Source organism: Falco naumanni, chromosome 8 (assembly GCF_017639655.2).
Source record: "Falco naumanni isolate bFalNau1 chromosome 8, bFalNau1.pat, whole genome shotgun sequence".
Lineage (NCBI taxonomy): Eukaryota > Metazoa > Chordata > Aves > Falconiformes > Falconidae > Falco > Falco naumanni.
Window position 1 is genome coordinate 57,473,157 of NC_054061.1, and position 25,594 is coordinate 57,498,750.

The window sequence follows — 25,594 nt, forward strand, 5'->3', positions numbered from 1 at the left end:
ACTGCCTTTTTGTAAAGTACTGTTAAGCATCGCCACTGCTGGTTTTAGGCATGCTCTTTTCTCTGCTGTACCACCAGCTCAAACAAAGCCATCTGCCATCCAAACAACCTCCGGAGGCTGAAATGGTCAAAAACAGTGCGGGAGGATGAAGGAACACAACTATCGCCATCGCTAGTGACGACTACCGCAAGCTTGTTGCCCATACAACACAACCTTCCCCTAACGTCCCATCTGAGCTAAGCCCGGGAAAAAGGTAACGTGAGGACCACCCTCGCCACCCTCTCAGCCTGACCAGTGACAGCCTGTCCTCAGATTTAACCACCATCGGTTTACAAATCTCTTAGCAGCAGAAAAAGCATGTAGAAACGTTAAAAATAATTTCTACAATAAAGTTTCAGCAGCACAAACCAGGAATAAAGTGGCTTTACTTTAAGTGCTCCTATGCCACATATAGCAACCAATCCAAACTATACGTTTAGTTAAACCACTTTACATTTGGTGGGACCTGACACAGAAAGACAGCCACGACCTTAGGGCAGGAGAAATGAAAAGAACAGGTTAAACACCAAGTACACAGAAAAGCTTAACTCCCCCCCTTTTATGTAAGATTTCTTTCTAACAAAATATGTATTTTTTAATATGCCAGATATTTCCCTTGCCAGCTAAGCAGCTTCACTGAGCTCCTCAGCAGCAGCAAACACTCGACTTCCAGTACTTTCCGAAGTTGAACGCATCTCACAGATGAGCCTTTGGATCTGACCCCAGGAACCTCGTAATAGCTGACGCTTGGCGTTTGGCATTCTTTTTCCTCAACTGCCTTTTTTTGGCCTTTTTATTATTACAAGTTTCAGCCTTGCAAACGTCTGAATTTCGATAGCAACACAAGTGTTAAATGCTTTTCCTTTCGGAAGTAACCGATAAAATAGCTACTACTAAAGACAGTGAGGGCAAAGATCGCTTTGGTAAGGCTGCCCGATGCTTTATATAGTAAACTTCATTTTTCAATTGCTTTTAGCTTGCCGTATTTAAGATGAAACTCTCCGTATTTATTCCTCAGGTGTTGTGGAGTAGCAGATGTGCACGCACACATACATGGAGTGGTATGGAACTTAATTTCAGTGTAAATGACAAAAAATGGGTTCAGGTAAGCCTGGCTAATGTAAATGTACTCCTCTGTAAATGTTCTGTTGCAAAGTTCAATCATTTCTGTGGTTCTGAGCAAGGAGTTGCTCCTGCAGTCACAGAAGTATCTGTTGTCCTGCCAGTAAAAACCCATCTGATCTGACAGATGCTAACCCCTGAAAACAAGGAGCACGTGAGCTTAATCAAGTTTCTGGTGGTGGTGTTTCCTTCCCCCCCCCCCCCCCCCCCCCAGATACTCATCTGTGCTGTGCTTACCCTGTTTCGGAGTTCTGACTGTAAAGCTGCACTACCACTGCACTCCTAATTCAGGTATTTCATCATAAACAGCTAAAATAAGCACCATAAATAACCTCACAACTAGCTCGGTTTCATTCTCCAGTCCATGCGGCCAATTCGAAGCTTGGCAAGGCAGCAATCTTTGTTTTATTTTTTAAATCCATCAGGGAGAAATGTACTCTAGAGTCCACCTGTTACCTATTTCAAACCCACTCATCGCCGATCGGTATTTTGATGCAGAGGAGTGACAGCAGGGCGCTGTGTCACCTTACACCTGATGTGCTCCAGCTGTGGGCTGCTGCTGGAAGGGCTGGCCTGCCTCCACCTGCCCCCTCGCCCCTGGCCACCAGCTCCCACTGTTCCCTTTCCACTGACACAGTGCTCACACAGACTGCAAGGGTGGAAGGGCAACACAGCACATAAGCCCAATGCTTCTTTCTCAGTAAAAGCCTTCCAGATGTCTTCAAGACCCTAGAGAAAACTAAATTACCTGGTCATCTTTGCACTTCTGCGGAAGAGCTAACCATTATCCTGGTCTGGCTTCTGGGCTGAAACAGGGCATTTGCCTGGGGACCTGTCCCTTTGCAAGTCTGCAACGATGGCTGCAGTTAGATGGGTGGGAGGCTGCAGCCATCAAGGGATGGGCAATGTCACTGTCATATAGGTACTCTTGTCCATCTTTTGTTATGACTGAATTTGCTGCAGCATGCGATTGAATCTCATTTCTACTTCCCTTCTAAATGCTTATGAAGGTATCAAGGAATTTTCTGGAGAAAGACTAAGCCGCAGTGGCTGGCATCTGACTCATTTTCAGTGGTACTGGCCTTTGGCCATTAGCCTGATGGAAGCCATACCTCCCCTCAATTTATAAATACAATATACAATGTTTTCTCATTCAAAGTTGAGGTCTTTGCTTTAATTAGCTCTTCCATTCCTCTGTTGTAGTACCACAGTTAAACACTGGCCCAAGTAGTTTTTAATAAATATGGTGATAGTTATCTCTTTGTTGGCAAATTCTGTGTTGACCTTTTCAAGTAGCTTATGGCCAAGCAGATGTGTAATCACAATGAAGACACTTTGGTCTTCAAATCTGAGCTGCTCTGTAGCTCTGCTAGGTGTTTGGGAGAGAACCAATATAAAACAAGAAACAATCAGTCCATACTTAAATGGTAAATTGTTTGAAGTCAAAATCCTACATTGTTTTGAGACCTTTACAACAAGCACCCAACTGACAAACCACTGCTTCTTCTAGCAAAAAACAACCAACCACTTTTTCTGACAGCTGATTATTGACTTACAAATACTGTTTTGACTTATGAATACTGTTTTCCCAATATATCTCCCCACTGCCTCACTCACCACTGTTCATACAGTAGACAGAAATCCTCCTTGCTTGAGTCCTGAACTCGAACCCTAGATTTCCTAAAGTATAACAGCTCATCAACTTCTTTTTTAGGGAATTTCAGCTTAACTTGGTGCTTTTCAGTGTGGCAGCTAAATACATACAAAAAGAGACCCCAAAATTGTCAAGAATCTCAGCAGAGCAGAGGTACCTTGGGTTGACTGTACCTCCAAGGTAAAACACTTCAGTCTTTTATTGCCTGTCCTGAACATTTCAGTCTTTTATTTTCTGCCTGCAGAAACCTCAAGAGGCAGGATGTCCTCAAACCCCTCTGACTTGGAAACTTTAATACACTCAAGGATGTCTTGCTTCAAGTCTTCTAGGTGTATTCAGAGTGGCTTTAATTTTTTCATCAACACTGAAAACTACCTTCAAAAACAAGGGCTGAGTGTTTCCCACAATTCCTGGGGATGACATGTTACAGAAAAAACCCACCAAATGTCATCGGACTTCTAAGAAAATGGCAAAAAGCTGCTAATACAGAGACTGTTCCCTTCCTCTTCCCCTGTTGAATGAAAGCAAAGCTACCTGTTTTCTTTTCAAAGCCCCTTGAAGGCCCTTCCGTCCTCTTCAGTTCAGTATTCAAAGCCTGACCATTGCCTCTGGCCCACTCCATTTTTGTATCGTCACCACTCCCGTAAAATCTGGGTTTGAGGAAGGATCTTGGTGTCTTAGCTAGCAGGTATCGAAACAAGGCTGAAACACTCTGCTCTCCCCTGCCCTTCAAAGAAATTTTTCAAAGGACAAACAACAAATGAATGTATGGATAGTCTAACACCAGAGACATCAGAGACAATGACAAAACACCCAAAGCAATGAGGATTTCTTTGACTCTTCTCTCCAAAAACTCTACACTACACCAGCAATACCTGGGCAAACTGTCCAGAAGGTAGTTGATAGGCAAGATGAAAAGGACATACGATAAACCCAGTGTCAGTGGAAATCTCCGCTGGCCGCAGGGGTCCGTAACAGACATCACAGCACACACAGAGCATGTATGTATGTTCCACGCAAAGTATGAATGCAGAGAGCAGCGTGCCAGGCCTACATACACGTATAATCTAAATATTCAGAGAATTTAATAGTGGTACTTATGTTATTTAAATCTAAAAAAAAAATCAGTATTGTGTCTTTTCCATCTCTGCTTTTTAAGAAATGCTCTAATGCACTGCAGAAGGAGAGAGAAATATTTCCTTTGCAGGTTTCTCTTTCACAGGCAACGAGGAGAATGATTATAATAATTGTAAACTAGGCTTCTGTTTACAAAGTGTTTGGGTTTTTATCAAAGACAGATTTGCACACAAGAAACACGCAAATTGAACCAGAGAGCATTTTATCTAAAGCGCTTATTAACTTGGACAACTGGGGCCGAGGGGTTTTTTGTTGTTGTTTTTATTTTCAATCATCCAGGCATCTCCCACGCCGCTGTACAGGCACCGGTGTTTTACCAGATCAGCTCCTGGATGACAAGGTCTGCCAAGCAGCAACAAGGACAATAAAATAGACGGTACTACTACTAACCTTCATCTTTGGAGTATTGCATTTGAGCTTCTGAGGCCTCCAAACGGTGAAATCCGACCAGCCGCCACCCAAGCTGGCGTTTCATTTGCCTCACTTAGTTATTCTTATTAGATGCATTTCCTGGAAGCTACTGGTAAGTGACAAATTTTATTTTTTTTTTAAATTTAATTTTAAAACAATTACAATTACTCTGATCTGAAAGCATGCAATCTAGCATGTCAGAAACAGTTCATTTCTACAGCCATACGGGGAAAGGTTTTAGTTTACTGGCAGCAATGAATCAGTCTTTTTATTTATGTGTGAGTTTGAAAACGCAATACTGTTCTAACTAATAATTTATACATTTTCCTCATTATCTTTATGAAATATCTGCTGTCCAAAACAGAGCTAATAGAACTCCAGCTCACTGGGAGATGTGCCGTTCAGTGTAGTTCAGCCACTAGAAAGACCAGGAGTGAGTTACAACTCTCAGGGTTTATTGGTGGGTTTGGGTTTTTTTTTTTCCCCTTTTTATTAATTCCTTCCCAAAGTCTCCCCCGTTCATAGGACTTGCTGAAATATCTTAAGTCAAACCTCAAGTCCCCTAGCAGCTGTTGGGTCGGCAGAAGCCCAGCTGTCTAAACTTTATTGGCAGTAAATGTCATTCTTGCACACAAACTGCATGCCTGGAAAACCCAAAGGCACATCTTGGGCTATCACATCCCATCACGTTCCCCGACAAGATGTGAAAACCGAAATGGAAAACGTCAACAAACTCCGGCCGTGGCGAGGAGTGGGGCATGCCCGCTGACAAGCGTGCCGCAATGACAGAAATGGACTTGGAGTTGCAATTAGTGGCACTGTCATTTTTGGGCGCTCCTGCCAATTAATTAAGCCTGTCAAATGGAAAAACAGCGGCATTCACATGATAATTTATATAGGGAGAGACTAGTCTAGCAAAGCTGCCGCTGCAGCCAACAAAATTCCCTCCAAGCGCTTAAAAAAAAAAAAAATAGATAAAATAAAAATATAAAGGGGGGGGGGGGGGAGGGGGGAGAAAGAAAGTTAAACTGTCCTTGTTATAATTGTTAACTCTGATCGCTCAAGTAGAAGACGGGCTGATTAAAACTCCAAACGAGCCCCTAGCTCGCTTAAATCTCAGAGTCCGGAATGATAGAATCAGAGGAGTTTATTCATACCATTAAGCCCCAGAGAACTTAATTGAAAGAAGAGCATAGCCTGGACCTTGACAAGCGGGAGGTCACAGTAATTGCTGCCGGACATATTTAACATTAAGATAATCAGGCCATTAATTACCCTTTGGATCATTAAATCAGCCAGTTGCAAAATGAAATTTCTGCCTCTATTACTCACTTGAGAGACCACAGGGGTGGCTTTTAATTTATCAGTGAGCTTGAGATACAAAGGACCAGGCTTGGGGAGGAAGGAAAGGGGGAGAAAGGAGGGGGTTTGCTTCAGCAGAGGCAGGAATATCAATCCGCCATGCTTGGTGATCGTGGCAAATTAACTAGGTAAGATAACCTCAGCTTCTAAAGGCAGAAGCTGGGGGTATGTAAATAGATGAGGGCAGACAGGGAGATCAGAGCCTGCACACCACTTAGCAGGATAATAAAGGAAATCATCCTTGATTATCAGTGCTAATTTGGACACTGCCGGTAGCTTGTTATGCGTGTTCTGAGTAGCATTTAATTAATTCAATTGCTTGTTAATGAGGGAAGTGACATGTGGGGAGCAGATGCCACCCAACTGCAGATGGGTTCTGGTCAGCCCTTCACAATAAAATCTTTTTTTTTTTTTTTTTTTTTATTTTTTAATTTATTTTTAAAAACACCCTTCCCCCACCCCTGAAATGGGAAAGGTGTCAAGCATGGAGGAGCATTCAAAAGGCACAAAACACTGACCTCATCAGGCCAAGAACCGCTAAGAAACCAGACCTGACAATCGCGGATAGAGAGGTACTGATGTTCCTTCCCCCAGGCCCCATTTGTAACGCTGCGGCCTTATGCCAGGAATCGGAGACCAACAGGACTATAACAGCAATCTGATGGCCAAAAGGAACAAGAAATGAGAGAGAGATGAAACGGAGCATCGTTACAAGATTCAGGATATGAACCCGGGATCTTAACTACTCAGTTTCCCTGGGCTTGCCCTTTATCTGTGCTATCCATAATGAAGGAATAATATTTTTTATGAAATAAGGGAGGCATGGTTTAATTTTTTTCATAGAAGGCACGGCTTACCGTTTTTCGTAGAAGTGACTCCCCAGTTACCCCCCAGAAACCAGCGCATGCTCAGCATAGCGGACGCTAGCCTCAAACCAGCAAGCCAGGCTTCAGCTTAGGACTGTAAAAGTCTGCTAAATATAGTCAAGCTGCATAATGTTTTTTCTGACACCATTAAATTCAGTTCATTAGTGAGCGAGGGATCAAACTGGATCTTATGTTGGAAGGTGAAAGTCAATTCCTGACACTGCTGGCTTCTAACTCCAGACTTCTCAGGCAGCATTAAGAACTTCTCTATTTTCTTATAACCTTTGGTAACCAGAATAAACAGGGTGACTGCTATGCAAACAGACAACCTGAGCAAAATTGCAGCAGATGCTCCAACCTCCAAGCTCCATTTAAAGAGCTGCTGCCCAGGGCTGCCTCGGCAGAGCTTAGAACTGCACCTGAGCTTCCACTAACCGCTCATCCCTTGCTTTAAAAAGACACTTTTGATGGAGGTTCTTCCTATTTATGAATATTCTCAAAAAGACATAGAGATGATGGAGCCCTATAACGTTTGCACATAGCTAATGCACACATTCAGCGTCACGTCAGCAGCAGAACGAAAAACGTGGCTGGGATGGTGCCTGGATATGACACTGCCCTCCCTCCTCTGGGCCAGCAGCTTCCAGCTGGTGGAGGTGGCCTTGTTCCTGGAACATCCCTCCCAGCAAGATGGAGATGGAGACCTTGGGAGCTCAGAGAAAGAGGGTGAGGGCCAGGGAGTAGCTAGTCACCTCCTGGAGCGGGCAGAGGGATGGTGGCGGCTCGTCTCATTTGGAAAAGGACATCATCATCTTAGGAAGCTGATGGTGGCAAGCAAATCTGCAAACCAGAAGCCATATAGGCAAGAATATTATGTGGAGAAAGTAAACCATGTGAGGCATGTCCAGAAGGTGGCTAAATATCTGCTAGGAGACCTACGTACCAGTGCAAAAGGCCTGGGCCAAACACGCTGTGGATGCCTCACACCAGCTTTACCAACAGCTCTGACATTCCTCCATGGAGCAGTTCTGCCCCTGCCCCACCGGGCTACTCCTGCGTTGCACTGCTCCAAATCGATGTTTTAAGAGTGTGCTTACACAGTATCAATAGCAATTAGAGGGGAAAATCCTGATCTCATCCCCAGACCCAGTTAATTGTCGCAACATTGATTTACTCTAATTTGACTTCTCACTCCAAATTAAACCCGCATTACTGAAGGAGGGACCGCGGGCAAACTCTCCCTGCTCACCCCCTCCCCTCCAAGACAATAAATTTAATATTGAATACGCTTGGAAAAAAACAGGCAGTTGTTGCAGGATCCATACTGAAAGATCTTTCCTCCCCCCCCCTCTTTTTTTTTTCTTCCTGCGAGTAATTAAAAGATGCTTTTCTTGACTAATGATCCCCCTGTTTAGAAATGGGAAGTCGATACTCCTTCACCAGCAGTCAGCTTCAATTTGTCACAGGGCTCCCGAAGTTTGAGCGGCGGTTCTCAGGGCTGCTGGTAATTGCTGGAACCAATTACCAGCCTTCCAAAGCTGACCTAATCAGGGACCCACAGACACCACCGCTCAGAGGCCAGCTGGTCTCCTTCTGCATTCACGTTGTTTGCCCACGCTTGGGTTTTCTGCTGCTTCGCCAACTTCTCCTGCTCACCAGGAGCTCGTGTTTATTCCTCTTTCCTCCCCAAAATCACGTCAACACCCTGCGTCTGAACTTTGCTTCACGCTCCTGCTTTACTCTACGCTCCTTCCTTGGGGATCCCATTGCACCTGTGCTCCCATAACCTGCGCTGCCGTCCAGTTCAATGCCAGAGGCCATCCAAGGTGTTGCTTTTGATCCAGAGGCACCGAATGACCTGGAGATCTGCTTATTTTATAACCTGCCGCTCAGGCTTGACGAGACCTGGCACGTGTTAACATTAAAGGACATACCTGGGCAATAAAAGCTTGGTGAAAGTAACAGGAGTAATGCCTTTTGCTACAAAACTCTCAGGCTTTGAGCTCACACCCTCCAATCTGAAAGCCTTTCTGACCTTCAAAATACACTATCAGGTTTATCTTGCCCCATGCCTGTCTTGGAGAAAGAGTTTGAGATGAACTGGAGTGGAGTGGAGAAGGACAGCGGTACGGTATACTTGATGCGGTTTAACTTGGGTAATATTTATCTCATTTTCAAGCTTACAAAATTAAAAATACAGGCTGTACTCACAGCCTGGCATAGCTCTGTTTTTAGAAATATTGGTGATGCTTCCCTGAGTAAGACTCCTTTAATTACGCCGTGACCTGGAGTAGCCATTTGGCAATCCCTCTTGTAAAATATCAGTCTCCCTGGGTCTCTCCACTCTTCCCTCTGCACAACAGAAACATACGGGATACCACTGCGATGGTTCAGTGATCAGTGCCAACTCCTCCCAAGCTGAAGGGACTTCTTTTGAAGCTATGTCAAGACTTCCAGGTTCCTATTAGTCCAGCACACGAATGCTCCTTGAGCCTCCCAGCCCAACACACTCAGTACCTGTGGAGCAGCCAATAAGCCTTTTTCTGACCCGAGAAAACATGTGGGTTTCCACTGATGGCTTCGTCTCCAGTAGAGAGGCACAACATGAAATGGTGAAACCCACGTATGTCTGTCCCCTCTACAAGGAGGCCCTATTAAGAGAGGGTCCATCACTGTGCTGACAACTTCTGGTGCTTCGGGGGTGGCACAGCAGAGGCAGGAGAGTTAAGAGACGCGTCTATCATAAAGAAACGTGTGAGAAGATTGTATTTATCTGAGGTCTTTTACTGATGCTTTGTGCTAAGCCTTTGAGCAGTTGAGGGAACGGTTAAGAAATCTTCTGGTCTTGCGTTTCCAACACTTCGTTTGCAGGCACAGCCTGAAGGTCTGAGCAAATGTGTGGGAAGCCATGGAGGGTGGATTAGTGAGCATAGGAAGTGTAACTGAAAATGGCAGCACTACGTAGGACAGATGTAGTAAGTGGGGCTGCGCGAGGGAACTGGGATATGAAAAAGTTCAGGAGAAACTTGGGAGGAAAATATGAGAGTACTTCCCTCTGCCACCTGATGGGGCTTTGGTGAGAACTCCGTAAGGCAGGAGCTCACTGAGTGTGTGAGCTTCCCCACACGGTGGTTCTCAGACTCTGGTTGATGCCAGAGCTCACCAGCATGGGCAGGAACAGCCTCCCAACACCAGCTCAGCTCTCTTCCCCTTCAGAAGGAGTCTTTCTGAATGCTTCTTTCCTCCCTCATCTCCAAATATCCTGAGACTCCCTCCATCCCTCCTCCACCAGAACTCCAAATCGGCTCCCCAACACATTCCTACTTGCTCACTTTCTTGCCTCTTCCTCCAGTACCTCAACTTCAGTTGCCTCTTCCACCTTCAGTCCCTCAACAACAAAAAAAGGGGGTTTTGTTGAAACCCACCTCCGGCCCATTGTAGCTGCTTCTGATCGGATTCCTCATGCAAGGCTGCAAACAGCAGCGAGAAAATGGAACGCACAACTTCCACCTAAAAGAACTTACTTTCTTGCCTCAACTTGGACAGAAGGATTATGATGCTAGTAGAGACCAAAGTAAAGTACAAAAGGAGGCACACACTTTGCAGCAGGGGCTGAAGTAGTATTTTTCACAGAAATATCTGGAAAGGTCTGCCTTTTCAAACAGCAGAAAAAATGTGAGCGGCAAAGCAAGATTACAATTGCTCTTTGGGAAAATTTTCACATAATCTTAATTCTACATTTTCTAGCAGCTCTTCTATCACATAAGTGTGCACTTGGACACAGAGCTGGAAATACATATTTATAACATGAATCTTTTTGTCCAAAAATGTTATAGGTCAGGAAAGAAAGTGCAGTTATGTCACTGATACACATAAGCAGCTGAATATAAACGTAACGATGTACAGAAACAAAGAAGAATTAAAATAAGCCCTGAGCATGAAATACAAAGAGAACAAAGTTGATTTTCTGTAAGTAAAACTCAATTCCAAACATAAAACCCGGAATTACTTAAATCAAATAGATGGCTCTCTTTTCATCACAGTCACATGTATTTTAGATTTTTCATGATAGTATCTTTCTTATACGCATATTAAGATAATGTTGGTTGTTTTTTTTTTAAGAACAAAAATCCAGTTGAGTGTAAGCCTTTTCCTTTTAAGTATTTAGAACTGAGGTATCTCTCCAACTCACCTCACTAGTAAGGAGCAACATGTATTTTGCTAGGTGCAACAATCCAATATCTCTAAGATTAAAGCAATACTAATGACAAAGGCAGCAGTAAGTTGATTTCAATCCACCTGATGAAATCATTACATTAGCTGTCTAATAATATACACATATACAGCAGACATACAGTTAAGGCAGGAACAAAACCTCTGTGTAGGTCCCCCTGAACATTTTTATATGCACAGTCATTCATCTAAGTAGCCTGATTAATGTACTGGCTTCATTCTCGAAGATGAACCAAAGGTGGCACCACAAATTCATTTTTCAGTGCTAACGAAATAATGCAATAAGAAACAGTTGACTTTATTACAGACAACAGTACAAACCTACTCCTACACCGTAGGAGGTGGCCCAGGTATATGCTCCCAGGTTATAGTTTCACTTCATCTAGTACTGGAAAAAAGCAGGGCCCAGAGATATACATCAAATCAGAATATAATTCCCTCTGATTTCTCTCCTATGCAGGAGGCAAGCACCCAGAGCTAAACCTCCACCGTGCCATTTGCTACCTGGGGACCGAGCGGCGCTCAGATGCAGGCTGAGCAACCCCTAAGACAATAATAATGCACTTCTGAAGGCAACTTCAAAGGTCGGCCCAGCTGTGCAAGGTAGTCCAGAAGGTCCTTCTCTTGCCTCAACCCCCTGGTGCTGAAACACAGCCTGCCAAAGGTCACCCTGCTGCCCCCAAGCCAATACATTAGTTAAAACTAGTAGCACTTACATCTCACATCTAGTAGTATCAGGGAAGTATTTTCAAAATGTCTTTCTTAGACACGGATCGGATAAATGAAGCATAAAACCCCTTTAGCTTTTGGTAGGAGAACATATGGCAGAAAGAACTTTTTCACTGTGCTGAGCTATGAGAGTTTGGTAAAATACTGTTGTGATAGGAAACGCACACCCCCACCAACTTACGGGTTCACATAGATCAGATGGAAAAAAAGTAAGCAAGTCCACAGTGAGCAGGACTCCCAACAGCCGTGACGGGAACCGAAAGACCTGATGGCCAGGTCCAAATTCCTGGGAGAGCCTGAACTACTGAAGGCAGATTATTAATCACAAACTGATAGTCCAAGAGCCAGGAACTTTGCAGCTGACTGAAACAAAAGCAACGCATGACAGTGTAATTTAGATCGAGGAACAACCAGCCAGGAGGTTTCAGTCTCCCACTGGTTTTGTTGGTCAGTCAGTTGAACAAAAAATGTGTAGAGCTGCTGAGGAAACTTTCACAAGAGTGAGAAAGTAACGGGGTCACTCAACTTTGGACACCGCCTGCCCTGGCACACGTTCTTCCTGAGCATGCAGTGAGGATAAATACACGTAAGGATTTTTACAAGGCGTACTCCAAGGAAGAATTTTTTAAAAGTCCACGTTGCAAAATGCTGCAGCGCCCTCCTGCCTCTAACTGAAAGGCCCAAACGAGGATTGATGTACTCATGGCTCGCAGCCTTGGCCACCTGTAGTACAACACACTCCCCGCCACCCGCCGCATGCCACGGTGAGATGGAGTAAGCAGGCCTACCTTGTGGAGTCTGATGAAGGTTTCATATGGCCCTGGCTGTTCTCCTCCCAGACGCTGTTTGCCAGCTCGTTCCCAATAGAAGTCATCACCTTGATGAGCTCTATAGGCCAGTCGTCCAGGTCGAGAGAGCGGACCCGGGAGAGGTGTGTGCCAAGGTTGCGGTGTATACCTGAGCATTCGATACATATGAGGGCTCCCAGATTCAAGCTGGCCCAGTCAGGGTCTATGAGAAAAGCGACACAAGCAGTTAGCACAACAAAAGACCTACATAAAATTTTCTGGTTAAAGTTTGTGGATAAAGGCTTTGGCTCTGGGGGCAAAAAAATGCATGTGCCCTGTCCTGGGAGGGCTTCCAGTAGGGTCAGTTTTGCCTTGTGGAGACACTAACCCTTCTGAGAAACCCTCAGAGAGTGAAAAAATACCGTGGAGGGATCTCAAAAGCTGTGTCATTCCACCTCGAGTCAAAAGAAACATATGATTTAAGAGAGAAAAGAAGAAACAAAGAAAATACAAACGCAGTGGCAGGCAGCTGATGAAGTAGTGGAGAAAGCCCCTCCTTGGGAATCTAGAGCCACTTGTAGCCAATTACAAGGGAAAAAGGAGGAAAAAAAAAAAAAAAAAAAAAAAAAAAAAAAGAGCGACTAGATACAATATCTCTGTTGCTAACTACATCAACTCTCTTAATAACCATCTATATCATCACCTACATATGGCTTTTACATCTAACACACTATGGGGTATGTTTTCATCTCTAAGATCAGGGAGATAAGCGCGAAGATGAAAATGTGACACTTTGAACAGCCCCAGTTTTAGTGTACGAGCCAGAAGGATTCCACCGACACACACACGCACACACACAAAAAATAACCCCGCAAACGATAAGGCTGCGGCAAACCTGACAAAAGCTGGGAAATTCAAAGTCATTTCCCAAGATGGTTCGCTTTTTGTCACTGTCCTGTGTTATTTAAATCTAGATTTGTATGAATCTCCCTCTCTCCAACAAACATTCATTTTAACAAATGCGGTGAAAGATGGATGGGAGGAATTTTTGGTGGCTTTTTTTTCCTCCCCCCCTGCTGTCAGATCTTTTCTTCTCGCCTTACCCTGGGCCTCCCGAAGAACTAGTAGGCTATCACAAATGCCAAGCAGGAAAATGGTGATTAATTGAGAGGGCAGGCAATTTTTATTCAGATCTAAATAAAATCTAGAGCAGATAGAACATGAATTTCCAGCGTCCCCTTCCATTTGGGAAAATTTCATCTAAAGACTCATTTTGACTTTGTGTAATCCAAAATTGAAAAGTTATTTTTGGTAGCCAAAATATGTGGAAACAAAACACTTCCTAGTTCTTTGCATGTCACGTCTGGACAAAAATTACGTAATTAAAATTGTCTGCTTTCCTTTCAAAGTCCTGCATTTCATTGAAGGCACTGATTGACATTTTTCAGTGAGTCCTTAGAAATCTAAAAATTTTCCCAACAAGAGAAATTCCCCATCTTATTTCACTTGAGCAGAAAACCACATCTTTTGTTTAAAAAGTTCCTGTCCATACCAAATCTTATACTGGGAATATACAGCATTTCAGATCTCTAAAAAATAAGGCGAGACAAAACTCCTGCCATGCCTTCCAAGTCCTTGGTAAGACAACTGTGACAAACTCCTTTCCTGCCTATTTTTTCAGGTCACCTCCACCAGTTTCGGTGTCTCACCAGTGGGGGAAGCAGTAGTATATCTGAAACACTAAAAAACCTGAAATACGAATTTGTCGGTAAAAGCTTAAACACAACAGATAATAATTTTAAATTTGCAAACTGTGACTCGGAATGAAACCTCTGTCCCTGACCTGAAAAGGCCAGGGTTATCTTCACAAAAATAAAGTGCACAATGAGCCCAAAGAGGCACAAACGGAGAATGAAGCAAGAGAAAAAATACTGATTTATATTTTCCCAATTATTCTAACAGAACTGATGTTAAGGACCTGACCTGCCTCGCAAATATCTCTGCATACCTGGAGCACATCTAGCCTTATCTTCTACTGAATACATTTTTAAAATATTCACCTACTTCAAATTGACAGTGCTGGTACGATTGAAGTAATCCACCAATGCGATAACCATGAAGTTACATGAAATTTTGACAAGACAGTATTTTAAATTTAAAAAATCTGACAACACACAGCTGAGTTCGAAGGTGGAAAACCAGGAAAGGCAAGTGTTGAGCTCATTACAGACATCCAGTGAAAAACCAGACTTGCTGATCTTGGTTATCACTGGATAATGTGTATCAAGATGGGGCTTTAATGTGGAGCTTGGACAAGTGGCAGCATTCGATGGATTTTGGGAAAAAACTGACATGATGTCAATTAGAACATGTGCTTCTGCATGTGCACATGAAAAATTATTCTCAAAAGGATGTATGCTAGATGACAGAAGTCACTACCCACCAGTAATTAAGGCAAGATGTTGTAAACTACATGCTCAGGGTTGTCCCTGTTTGCAATTCACTGCTCCTGTCTGCACCTTCCTCTTGCCATATGTAGTTGAGCACTTTCAAAATCTCATGCTTGAAGATTTTTATCACCAATTTATACTAAAAAGAACCACCAGTGGTTAGTAAAGCTTAACTATTTAAGCTGTTTTTTTCTTTTTTTTTTTCTCCCAAGAAGATGACAAAAACATCAGCTCCCTTTTCCTGTTGATGCTAAGAGTAATTCTAAATTGGAGGATGCTCAGATTATTTACAAGCATGTAACAGACTCTTCTCCAGTATGCATGCATCCGGATTTGATGGTAAAAGAAAAGAGCCCATTCAATGCAGCTACAGATGCTATAAAGCTGTTTTCCTCTCTTTGGCTTACTTACAATTTGTCAAACAAAATATGGGCTTTGTAACACCACTAAGTATATCCAGATTACAGTTTTCAGCTGTCCGTATTAAAGGTGCTTAGCTCTTTTCTTCTCCAAAACCCTCCCCCTCACTTTGACTTGCACCTCAATCAAATCGATCATTTGAAGGTGAAACCTCTTGGACCAGTTCTTTTAGGAGAATAACCCCTCTCCAACGTCTCCTTCATCCCTTTGGACCCGAGGTGGCTGGTGAAAGGCTTTGCTATGCTAAATCCTCATGAGCTCAGCATGTGTAAGATAGCTCTGGGCTGAGCAGAGAAATCTTGAAAGGGAGGAGCAGAAGAGCCAGGGAAAGAAGAAGCAGGAGTGAAGGCCAAGTCTGAGCAGAAGAGAGAGAAAAGTTCATATCTTTCCCGTTCTTTGAGGTTTTTTTTCTGTTCTGCATATAAAATTGAATCTTGTGCTGGCTATGGTAGGCTTGCCAGGGTCACTCAAATTATTACTTCAGTGTTTAGCTCTCAAATACAAAATACACCACAGTAAGTTATTAGACACCTGGACTGGAAAGCTCATGATGAGACACTGTCTTTAAGCCCTCCCTGTTTTCCTCTAGAACAGAAGACCTGACATTCCATGCTTTCCAGGTGTCTTGAAAGAGTGACTCACCTTTACCCTCTCACCTGCTCTTTCAGTAGTAAGGCTCAGAGAGCTAAAATCTTTCAGGGGCAGAAATTCAGCTGGGTTTGCCTAAGCAATCAGACCATCTTCAGTCGCTTCTCCAGACCAAAGTCAGCACTGGGACTCCAATGCTTTGGGAAAAGGCAACATCAGTTTCCTTCTGAAACATGAAACGAGATCTTCTCGGGCAAAAACTCCAGCACCTAAGAGCACTTGGTCTCACTTCTTGCTCTGGGATGGGAACGTTAAATAAAAGGCTTTTGAAAAACTTAAGTCTGAGACCGCCAAAGGCCAGAAGGCTGGCAGCACACAGATGCTGCTGGTACTACTGCTGCTGATTAACATACAACAAGGCAGAAATTCCCTGGTGAAACAAAGTGCTGCGGTGAAGTGCTACAAAGACAAAGAGCTCTAGAAAGAGGAAGAATGAGACTTCTGAAGCGGAAGATTGATGGCTCTTGAATAGAGCTGAGGGACAGCAACATCTCATATTCCTTTGCTCCCAAACATCTGGCTTTGTGAAGATGCAAAATACGTAAGCTTTCCACAAGAGTGCTGGTGTTTGTAATGCTAAATGCTCCGGGGGTAAGGACTGGCCCAGGCAGGACAGAAAGGGAGAGAAGAAATTAAAACAAAGTCTGGCAGAAAAAGCAGCAGACTGAGGTACACCTCATATCCATGTTTACATTTTAAGAAACATTGCTTTGGAAATATCTCAAATTTTTCAAAAGGAATGACAGCGGCCTTAAAATTAGGAAGGCCAAATGGCAAGGATAACCCAAGAGGATATAAATCATCACCAAGAATACAAACGAGGGGTTCCAGTTGAGATTCCAAAATCGCCCCCCCACCCTCCAAGCTACACAACAGAGCATTAGGTGTTGCCAGAAAGGGCAGTCCCACCCTGCCCTGTCCCAGCAACATGTTCTTGGCACATCCCTCCCGCTGGCAACCATGCACACATGGCCAGCTTGATCCATGAAGCAATCTGGATCAAAACCAACCTGGCTGAAATGGAGGAAAAAAAAAGGAGGGGGGGGACACGGAAGGGAATGTGCTGCTTACTTGCACAATCATCTTCCTGATTAAATATCTAGTTTGGCTGCATAAATACTGGGGTACGTGCACGTCTGGGGAGAGAAACATACACCTTGGGAATAGCGTGGGCTCTGGGCAGAGCTGAAATGGATCACGGATACTTCAGAAGGACACAGGTGGGCGTGGGAAGTCGTCTGCAGTGAAGGGGTCGCACGTCCCCCCTCTGCCTGGGTGACCAGTTAGCAGGGTCTAGGAAAATGCCACCCACAGCTGTACAGACAGACTGGAGCAGAAATCAGTAACACTGCCATCGTGGTCTGCTCACTGACAGCAGTGAGTACTTCAAATGAGCTAAATATACATCTAGGTCACTTGAAGACCCTGTCCTTCTCATATACAGCACAGCATCTTATATGCCTTTTACCTGAACTCTATCAAAGCTTTGGTGTAAATCTGAACATTGACCAGGTCGGTGTGGAAGAACACTAATAAATAGTCGCTTTGGGCTGTGTATGTTAAAATACCAGCCAAACCAACATCTCCCCTTGTTTACCACATGCTGGATTACTAGCCAGTGGAATGTTAAGACCTTAATTTATCAATGTTGCTATTATTTCCCTCTGTTTGTGAGAAGACCCTGTGAGATTTCTCTTTGGGATCTCCCTCCAGCAGGTCAACAAGCTGTTTTGACAGCATCCCAGTCCTGGTGCTCAAAGCCTGTTCAGCCAGGGTTCACATCCCTGCGTGCTGAACCGCCGGGGACAGGGCAGCTGCCTTTGTTCTTGATCCATGTCCTACAGACAGCATACGAATGTCTGACAGTTTACAAAAGAAGCACCTAAAACCAGTCTGTATGTGAAACGATTTTTCATGGTGCGGAAAAATATTTTTTATTTTAAATGTCTGTTAATGTTCCAACCATCTTCCCTTCAAGCCTTCTAAGGGTGAAGCAGGGGATAATAGGTTTGTTTGGTGGATGACCAAATCAACTGAATTGCTAACTATACAGGCAGCAAATTAGTCGTGCAAAAGCACTTGCACTTCTGTATGAATGTTTATTTTACAGTTAACTGGAATGTTAGAATGGCTTAGACCAGTAGTCAAAATCCTAAACAGCAAGTCTTTTTTTATTTTTTAAATTATACCTGAAGAAAAATAAATGACCATTTTTCCATTTTAAGCACGTGTAAAAATCACAAGAAAAGTTCTGACTTTCCATTATCAAAGATATAAAAATGCACAAGTTCTTTTTCTGCTTCTACAACTAATTGCTTTAGAGCAAGACTACTTCCTTTTTGTGGCTTTGTTGCAAACCCCTGGAACTAAAGAGCACCAGAATAACGACCTTAGCCAGGGTTAGTGAGGTGAACCACAGCTCAAAGTATTCTCAAGAACACTTTTCTGAACACTAAGTATATGTTTTAAAAAATAAAAAAAAAAAAGAAGGGGGGGGAAAGAAACTCAAAGGGGAGAAAAGAAAAATTTCCAAATCGGTTTTCTAGTATCCAGATATAATGAGCACCGTCTTTGGTATCTTCTGACAAGTAAAAAAACCAAACAAAAATATACCAATCAAGCTCTACCTCTTTGAAAATATTACCATAGCACATGGGCAAAATATGAGGAAAATGCAAGTAACCGACATCAAACAGCAAACGACTTTTGCCTTTTCTTCAAAAGCAAATAAAGAAATGCTGACAATTTAAAGTGGCAGGTGAAACAAGGGGAAAAGATCAGGATGCATCTGACACAGCATCTATTAAGTATAAATTAACATAAACTAAGTCTGATTAAGCAAACTCCATAAGGAAGAAGAAAGATGCAAACAACATATGGGATGTAATACCAAAAAAGACATGGCAGGTGTTCACCTAAGCCTTGGTCAAGCAGAAATCTTAGCCAAGGAGAAGAGGTCAATTTTCTGAAGTCCTGTGGCCGTACTTACTCTGTGCTTCACAGTCCACGCAGTGGGAATTGCCTCTGATGTTCCTTATGGACTGAAGGGCCATGGCTTCATTCTGACTCGTCAGGCGGGACTGTGTAGGTTTAAACAAATGCATAAACAACAAATAAGAACATAATAAAATTAGACATGACAACTGTTGACTGAACAAATGGCAAAACCTAAAGCTTAGAATTGCTAAGATTGAAGATTGAATGAATGTGATGAAGGAACCTCAAGTTCTGGTTTGCCTCTCAAGAAATGGTGATCCTTTGGCAACTCCAAGCACTGCAAGTCCATGCCTGTCAAGCAGAGACTCCACTTTTCTCCCAAGTTTCTGGACAGCTTGGGATTTCTCCCAGGGCTCTCTTCACCCTGTGCAGGAGGCTCCCAGCATTTTGGGGTTTCCAGCCTTGATTCTAACAAGTGGGGAGACTGCACAGAAGAAAATCGAGCTTGAAAATGAACCCTGCTATTCACAAGAACAGTAGTCACAGAGTAGGTTTGCTTCTTGAGATAAATTAGATAAGAATATTATTTTATAAAATCAATTTCTTTTATTGATGTATATGCTTTGGTTAATGAAGACTAAGGGATGGTTTGCAAAAGCAGCTGAAACCCCTTTATCATCGAAAGGTCAGATTTAATCAGACAGCTCCCATTTAAATTCCCTCCATGATGACCTGCCAATGACCCCTACTTGGACCTGGAGAGACTGTCATGACGTACAAGGAGTTCAGCTCTATCCAACTGAACTGACTTGTGGGCTCTCTAAGAAGAAAACCATCAGCTGGAGAAACTTCTGGACTCTTTGCAATGGACTGTTTTAAGCTGGATCAGAACCAGGTCTTAAGTACGGTCATGTGGAGATGTGTCCTCCTGACCTGTCAACGGGCCACCTAACAAACCTGCCCAAGGAACTGCACTTTGCTATTCCAGCTAATTCTTCTGACATGTTTGAAACCTCAGTAATACTTTACCGAAAAAATAAAATATCTCTGAGCCACTTACCAGTTACTCTTTACCCTCATTTATGTGAGTATTTTTATATAGGCGTTCGTGTAGAAATTTCGCCTTTTGTGTTCCCTTAACACATATATTAGAATGTAAACCCACGGGAGGCAAGAAAACACGTAAGCAGTGATTTTTCTCTATCTCAGAAATACATATTTGAAATAAATAATTTTTTTAAACAAAATGGGAAGTGGAAAATATGATAATGATGGTGATAGCTACTGGTGTCTGATCTAGTCTGGTAGATCAGGGCAATGAAAGGCTGCATTAATTTGAAAATATGAGTCTCCTCCTTGCAATATAAAATCATTAAAGACAACTGACAGGGGGGTAATGTCTGAACTATCACTGCCCGTTTCTCCCCCTCGACTACCACGAACACCTTGCTCTCTAGCTGTGAAGAGTCTGCAGATGCAGAGACTCAAGAAGCAGAAGATCTCCTGCTCTTCCAAAAATGAGCAACGGCTGAAGAAGTTTCAGATTTAAACGTTTACTTTGACAGGAAAGCAGAACAAATTACTTCCGTCATCACATGAAAGCACTGCGAGGCAGAAGGCCTGTTCCTCTTAGGCCGTGATCTTCTTCCCCCAAAAAGCTTTGATGAACTGTTTCGGGATTTGCTTTGTGTTACATTAGTTAAGGCAGAAAACCATAAAAAATTAATTCGGTGTAATTAAAGAAGAGGAAACTGCACATACGCTTTGGTTTCCATGTTTTATATTAATTCATCATGGCAGAATCCCATGGCTGAACACTACTACGCACTTAAGGTTAAGCCAACCAGAATGTGTAGTTAGATTTTACCATGCAGGGGCTTTACTAGAGATTTGACTAGTAAAATGCTGGATTTGGGATCTGCCAGCACTCTTCTCCGACACAGGCTTTTCCTAAGGGGCCTTCTTGCAGACCTCCAGCTTGACCAAACGTGAACCTGCAGCAGGGACTACCACTGGTCACCGCTAGTGACTAGTAGCCCAGTGACCAACTTCTCCGTAGGAAGGGGCCATGACTTAGCCCCAGGTTTCAGCTAAAATTTTAAGAGCAATACTGAAGGCAAGAAAGGTAATTCAGGAACCCCATTAATCCAATTGCTGTAAAAAATAAGCCGTACAACAGGCTACAGCACCAGCTGCCTTGAAATACCCGAGATACGCCTGCAGCTCTACTGCTCTGCCGTGTGCGTAACGCACGCGTGTCTCCAGGAGCACAGGTTTACAGTCCAGAGTTCTTGACTTTGCTTTCACCTTAATGATCGTCCACCCGTTACTGATTTTCAGTATGACTCTGTGTGCCGTACCTTGTTCTTGCTGCTCTCACATGACTGTAAACTGGCCAAGATCTGACTCTCTATGGCTTGTACCCACGCGTCTCTTTCTTCGTATGTGGTAGCTTCAAAGTGCCAAGTCTGGCCGGTGAGAGAGACGATGATAAACTCAAAGTTTTCCTCTTGTTCTGAAAAAAACACATGCAATAGGAAGAAAAGATTAAGTTTCAGGATACCAATAGCTAGGCCTAAGCAATCCTGCTTGATGAGTATTTCTGCAATGTAACGAGCAAACGCAGCCCTGGACACCTGAGGTTTGAGGCTAGCTCCACCCAACTACCCTGCAGTTGCACAATGCATCTGAAAAAGACCTGCGGATCCGCTGCTTTTTCTCTCGAAATGTTACGCAGATAAAGTACTGTTTTGGGTAAATATTCAGTTCCTGTGTGCATTTTTGAGTTTGGTATCGAACCCACACCTTTGTTGAACACAAAGCAGCTAACAAGCATCATTTAGATTTAAACCTGAGGTGTTAAGAGCTACATAATGTACAAATCAAAGTGTGTCATAAAATAACTTAAAAAAGATGAATGGACTATAAAGAGCTGACAATACAGCAAATGTGCCAATTTACCCTCCTCCTTCCAGCAGTTTTTTACATGCACAGATACATTAAAAGCAGATGTGTACATTCTCTTGTCTACAGCAAAAATACACTGGGTTATAATACAGGATTAAAATCAGTTCAACCTATTCAACATTCACGTTCGACACAGGAGATGAGAAAATGATGTGAGAAGCTAGCAGAAAGGGTCAGTGAAATATCCTTAGGGCTACTAGGGTATAAGGACAAGTATTCAGGCCAGAGGACCGCAGCACATGAAAATACCGTCAGAACTGAAATAAATGGACACACACTCTAACTACACATGGGACACCAACGTCAAATTAAAAAAATCAAGGAAGCTGAAAGAGAGCAAGTGAATTTCGGAAGGGCAGGCATGAAGCATGAAAGGGAAAGAACAATAGAGCACAAAGTTCTGGTGAACATCAGCCATAATGGGCTTCAGAAAGAGCATTTACATTCACTTGCCTGCTAATGACTTATTATATATTCAGAGCCATGGAACTCCTGTATTACCTTGTCATCCATAAGCATGCGAAGATAAGTGACAAATCTAGCACTAGCTTTAAAGAGAGGACTGCTGCTCACTGGCAGTCATTTTCTCAACTTGTGGGACAACTGGTTTTCTTTGATAAACTCCACGCTAGCAAGGCCAGTGCCTACACTGCTTTAATGATGCCTCAAAGAACAGCAGAAGGTTACTGCGTGCCTTGAAGTGAGAATAAACACGGAGATGAAGGTTATTTCCAGGTGCATGAGGGCACTTGAAACAGCAGTTTTACTGAAAAAAGTGTGTGGGATAAACGGGAAAAGCAAGCTAAGAGAAATGATGCAACAGCTGCTTTTCCATTTTAGCAACACTGTGTTAGAACCCAACAGGTAGAATCATTATCCAAAATGGTATGAATAAATCATGGCAAACCCCACGTTTATCACAAAAAGCTTTCAAGAGTTTATGAGGAAAATGTAGGAGGAACTACTCAAGAGCAAAGGAAGTTACGTTCGGTCCTGCGCGCCGTCTCCCGTAGGACAGCACAGTTACGGTCTTCTTCCATAGAAGCGGTACAGCATGTGGTCAGTGGGGGCAGGTACAGGCATTGCAGTTATGCACACGTTGATGAAAACAGGAATGACAGTGAAGGAAGAGAACATGAAAAACTGAATCCCACCTGAAGCAGCCCCCTGCAGAGTCCCGTTTAGGAAATTCATCATTTTTAGGCCTTTCAATGGCTCTTAAGTGATAAAACTCTGTACGCCTGAAGGCTTACTAAAGCAGGCTTTCCAAATGCTGGTCGCTGCATGTTCAGAACAGCCTCCTGCGTAAGTGATGCAGTGCAGGCGGTACCGAGGCACACATATCGTCACGGCAGGGATCCCGCAGTATGCAGCAACAGCAAGACCCTTTCCAGCCTCACTCCATTTTCTGCTCCTCGTGCCCTTCCCCCTCAGCCCTTCCCTTCTCCGCTCACAGCTCCGCGCCAGGCAGCATCGTATTTGCCCCGCACCTCTCTCCCCTGCCTACACACCATACCACTTCTATGTAAGCCAAAGGTTTGGTATAAGCTGAAGGAGCCGCCTACTAGGGAAAACAGTGATTTTGTCACCTCCAATTAAAAATTCCCAATGCCACCTTTTTAAACAGGGAGGAGGCCCTGTAGGGATGCAAAAGCACAGAAGAGGATGAGAGGAGACTTCTCCAGCATGCTGGCAGGGCTGACTTCTCAATGCATAACAAGAACAGACAGTATGTAACTAACACTCAACAAGTATATATGGTGTATCTTTAGAGAGTCTCTCCTACTGTGCCAGTTCATTCCAGCATTTAAGTACCAGGTGACTTTCCAGCATTACAATTCCAGACCTTAAAAAAACAGTATAGGCAATCAAGCTGCAGCACCACTGAATTCTCCTATCCTCTTTGCCAATAATCCTGATCACGTACATGAAGCTGGTTTGCCCAAGAAGGGCCACGAGAAATAGACTCTGCAATTCAGGCAATGTACCATCTAAAAGCGAGGTTGCAATACTGTCCTCGCAGCAATACTTCTGCAAGCTTTGCTTTCCAGAATTGCTGCACAAAGTTATTCCCCTGCTATGGAGACCTATGGCAGAAGGCACAAACCCAGCTATTCAGGCGACTGGATTGCAATTCAGGAAACACCTCCAGCCATTTCCCATGGTCGCTCTTTTATACGCCAAGTCTTCTTTCCCCGAAGGAGAGGCTCCCTTGTTTATCTCCTGACCTTTTCTGCTGTGACCAGCTGACACTGTGACAAAAGCTGTAAAGACCTTACACAGCCTTTGTGGCTCTGGTTCACAAAGTCCACGTAACACACCGGCGAGTTTGTCCCCGTACAGCCCCACCATGGGTTACAAGGGCCGCAGCATGTTTTCAGGCTGGGCTGGAAGGACATTTTGACTTCAGCAGTAAGTGAGCTGCAAACTTGGTCACTGCTGATGATACATTAAGAACATACAAGCTTTCACTCTCTGATATCCACTGAAGCTTCAGGTCTACTTCCTAAAAAGCTCAGATGAAAAGCAACTGTGCCAGTTGAAGATGCATTCAATAATATGCTTTCTGCTTAAATACCCTGAATTTTTTTTTTTTGCAAGCACAATTGTGAAACAAAGCGGCAGTGCCTGCTTCACATTAACCCACAGGACAATGCCTAGAAAAGACAAGTAGCAAATGGGTATGTCCCTAACCAGCGCATACACCAACAGGAAAATTCAGGTGGCAGAATGAAATTGTTCACTTTTACTCTTCAGTAAAATTATAGGTTGTGCTATTTAAATCCCTGTGAGCCCAATCACAAAATTTTATTAAACAGTTTTCCATGTTTAACAGTTATTCATAGAAAGGTCCACTATAATAGTATTTTAGCACCATCAACCTGTCGAAATCAACCTGCCCAATTACTCCAAACTACATTAATAACACTGGATATTACACTAATTGTGTCCAGTTTCTATGCAGACGAGGTCCCGTGGGGCTAATTTTGCATCCTCAGGGGCAAGCAACTCAGCCATCAACCTGATTTCACTAGGAATCCCTCCTCATTACACAAGTCCAGGCTGTCAAACTTTTTTTTCCTAAAAAAGGTTAATGGGCCAATCAGTCATCAATTATTTCCTGGAAGGCCAGCAGACAAAGGGTTAAAGTGCAAAGAATGGCTGCAACTGATTTCCATTTGGAAGTTATCATCAACAGGAGATGTCTAAAATGCTGCTGCTGCTGTTTGTTTTGCTTTTTTTAAAGTGGGAAGGAGTGGCTAGGATGGGAAATGAGCTGAAACTGTAAGATTATGATGATATGGAACCTACAGCATACGAGTTTTGTTTTTTTCTTAAATGGAAGTGGGCATGCAATCAGTGAATTTTTGGAAAACCACCACACCATCATACCCATCACACCACTTCCAAAAAGCTACATGGTACCATGGTTTATGTTGCACATACTGTTTTCGCCATTATCTTCCCATAGTAAAATTACTGCATTTAACTCAAGTTAACATCTATTTTGCTCTGCCAAAAGGCAGACATTGCTACAGTCCACCCACTTATGGAAAACAAGATATACAATTTCTTAGAAGCAAAGAATTGTGCAAGGGAAAACAAACATTTAGGCATGGTCTCACTGCATTCCTGTACCGATGCCTGTGTTTATTGTATGTAACAAGATTAGATTTAGAAAACCACACTGAAAATAACTACAGGATGCAATTAGTCTGTAACTTGTTCCAGAGAACTCAATTTTAAGTCTGCTAAAATGTAGGGAAAACACATCTCCAGAAGCAGTTACACCTCCTGGTATCCCCTAAGAGCAGTTCTAAATGCTATGCA

General features: G+C 43.2%; 1 protein-coding gene across 9 annotated transcripts in view; it reads right to left on the reverse strand.

Annotated features, from left to right (window-relative positions):
* The window catches only part of AGAP1 (ArfGAP with GTPase domain, ankyrin repeat and PH domain 1), a 382,555-nt gene that overhangs the window by 24,919 nt on the left and 332,042 nt on the right, over window positions 1-25,594 (reverse strand). For all 9 annotated transcript variants that reach the window (XM_040603876.1, XM_040603875.1, XM_040603872.1 and 6 more), the window contains 3 exons: window positions 21,157-21,311; window positions 18,849-18,939; window positions 12,342-12,564 (listed from right to left, as the gene is read on the reverse strand). In XM_040603876.1, coding sequence (XP_040459810.1) covers window positions 12,342-12,564; window positions 18,849-18,939; window positions 21,157-21,311 — 469 coding nt within the window. The remainder of the gene's footprint in view (window positions 1-12,341; window positions 12,565-18,848; window positions 18,940-21,156; window positions 21,312-25,594) is intronic.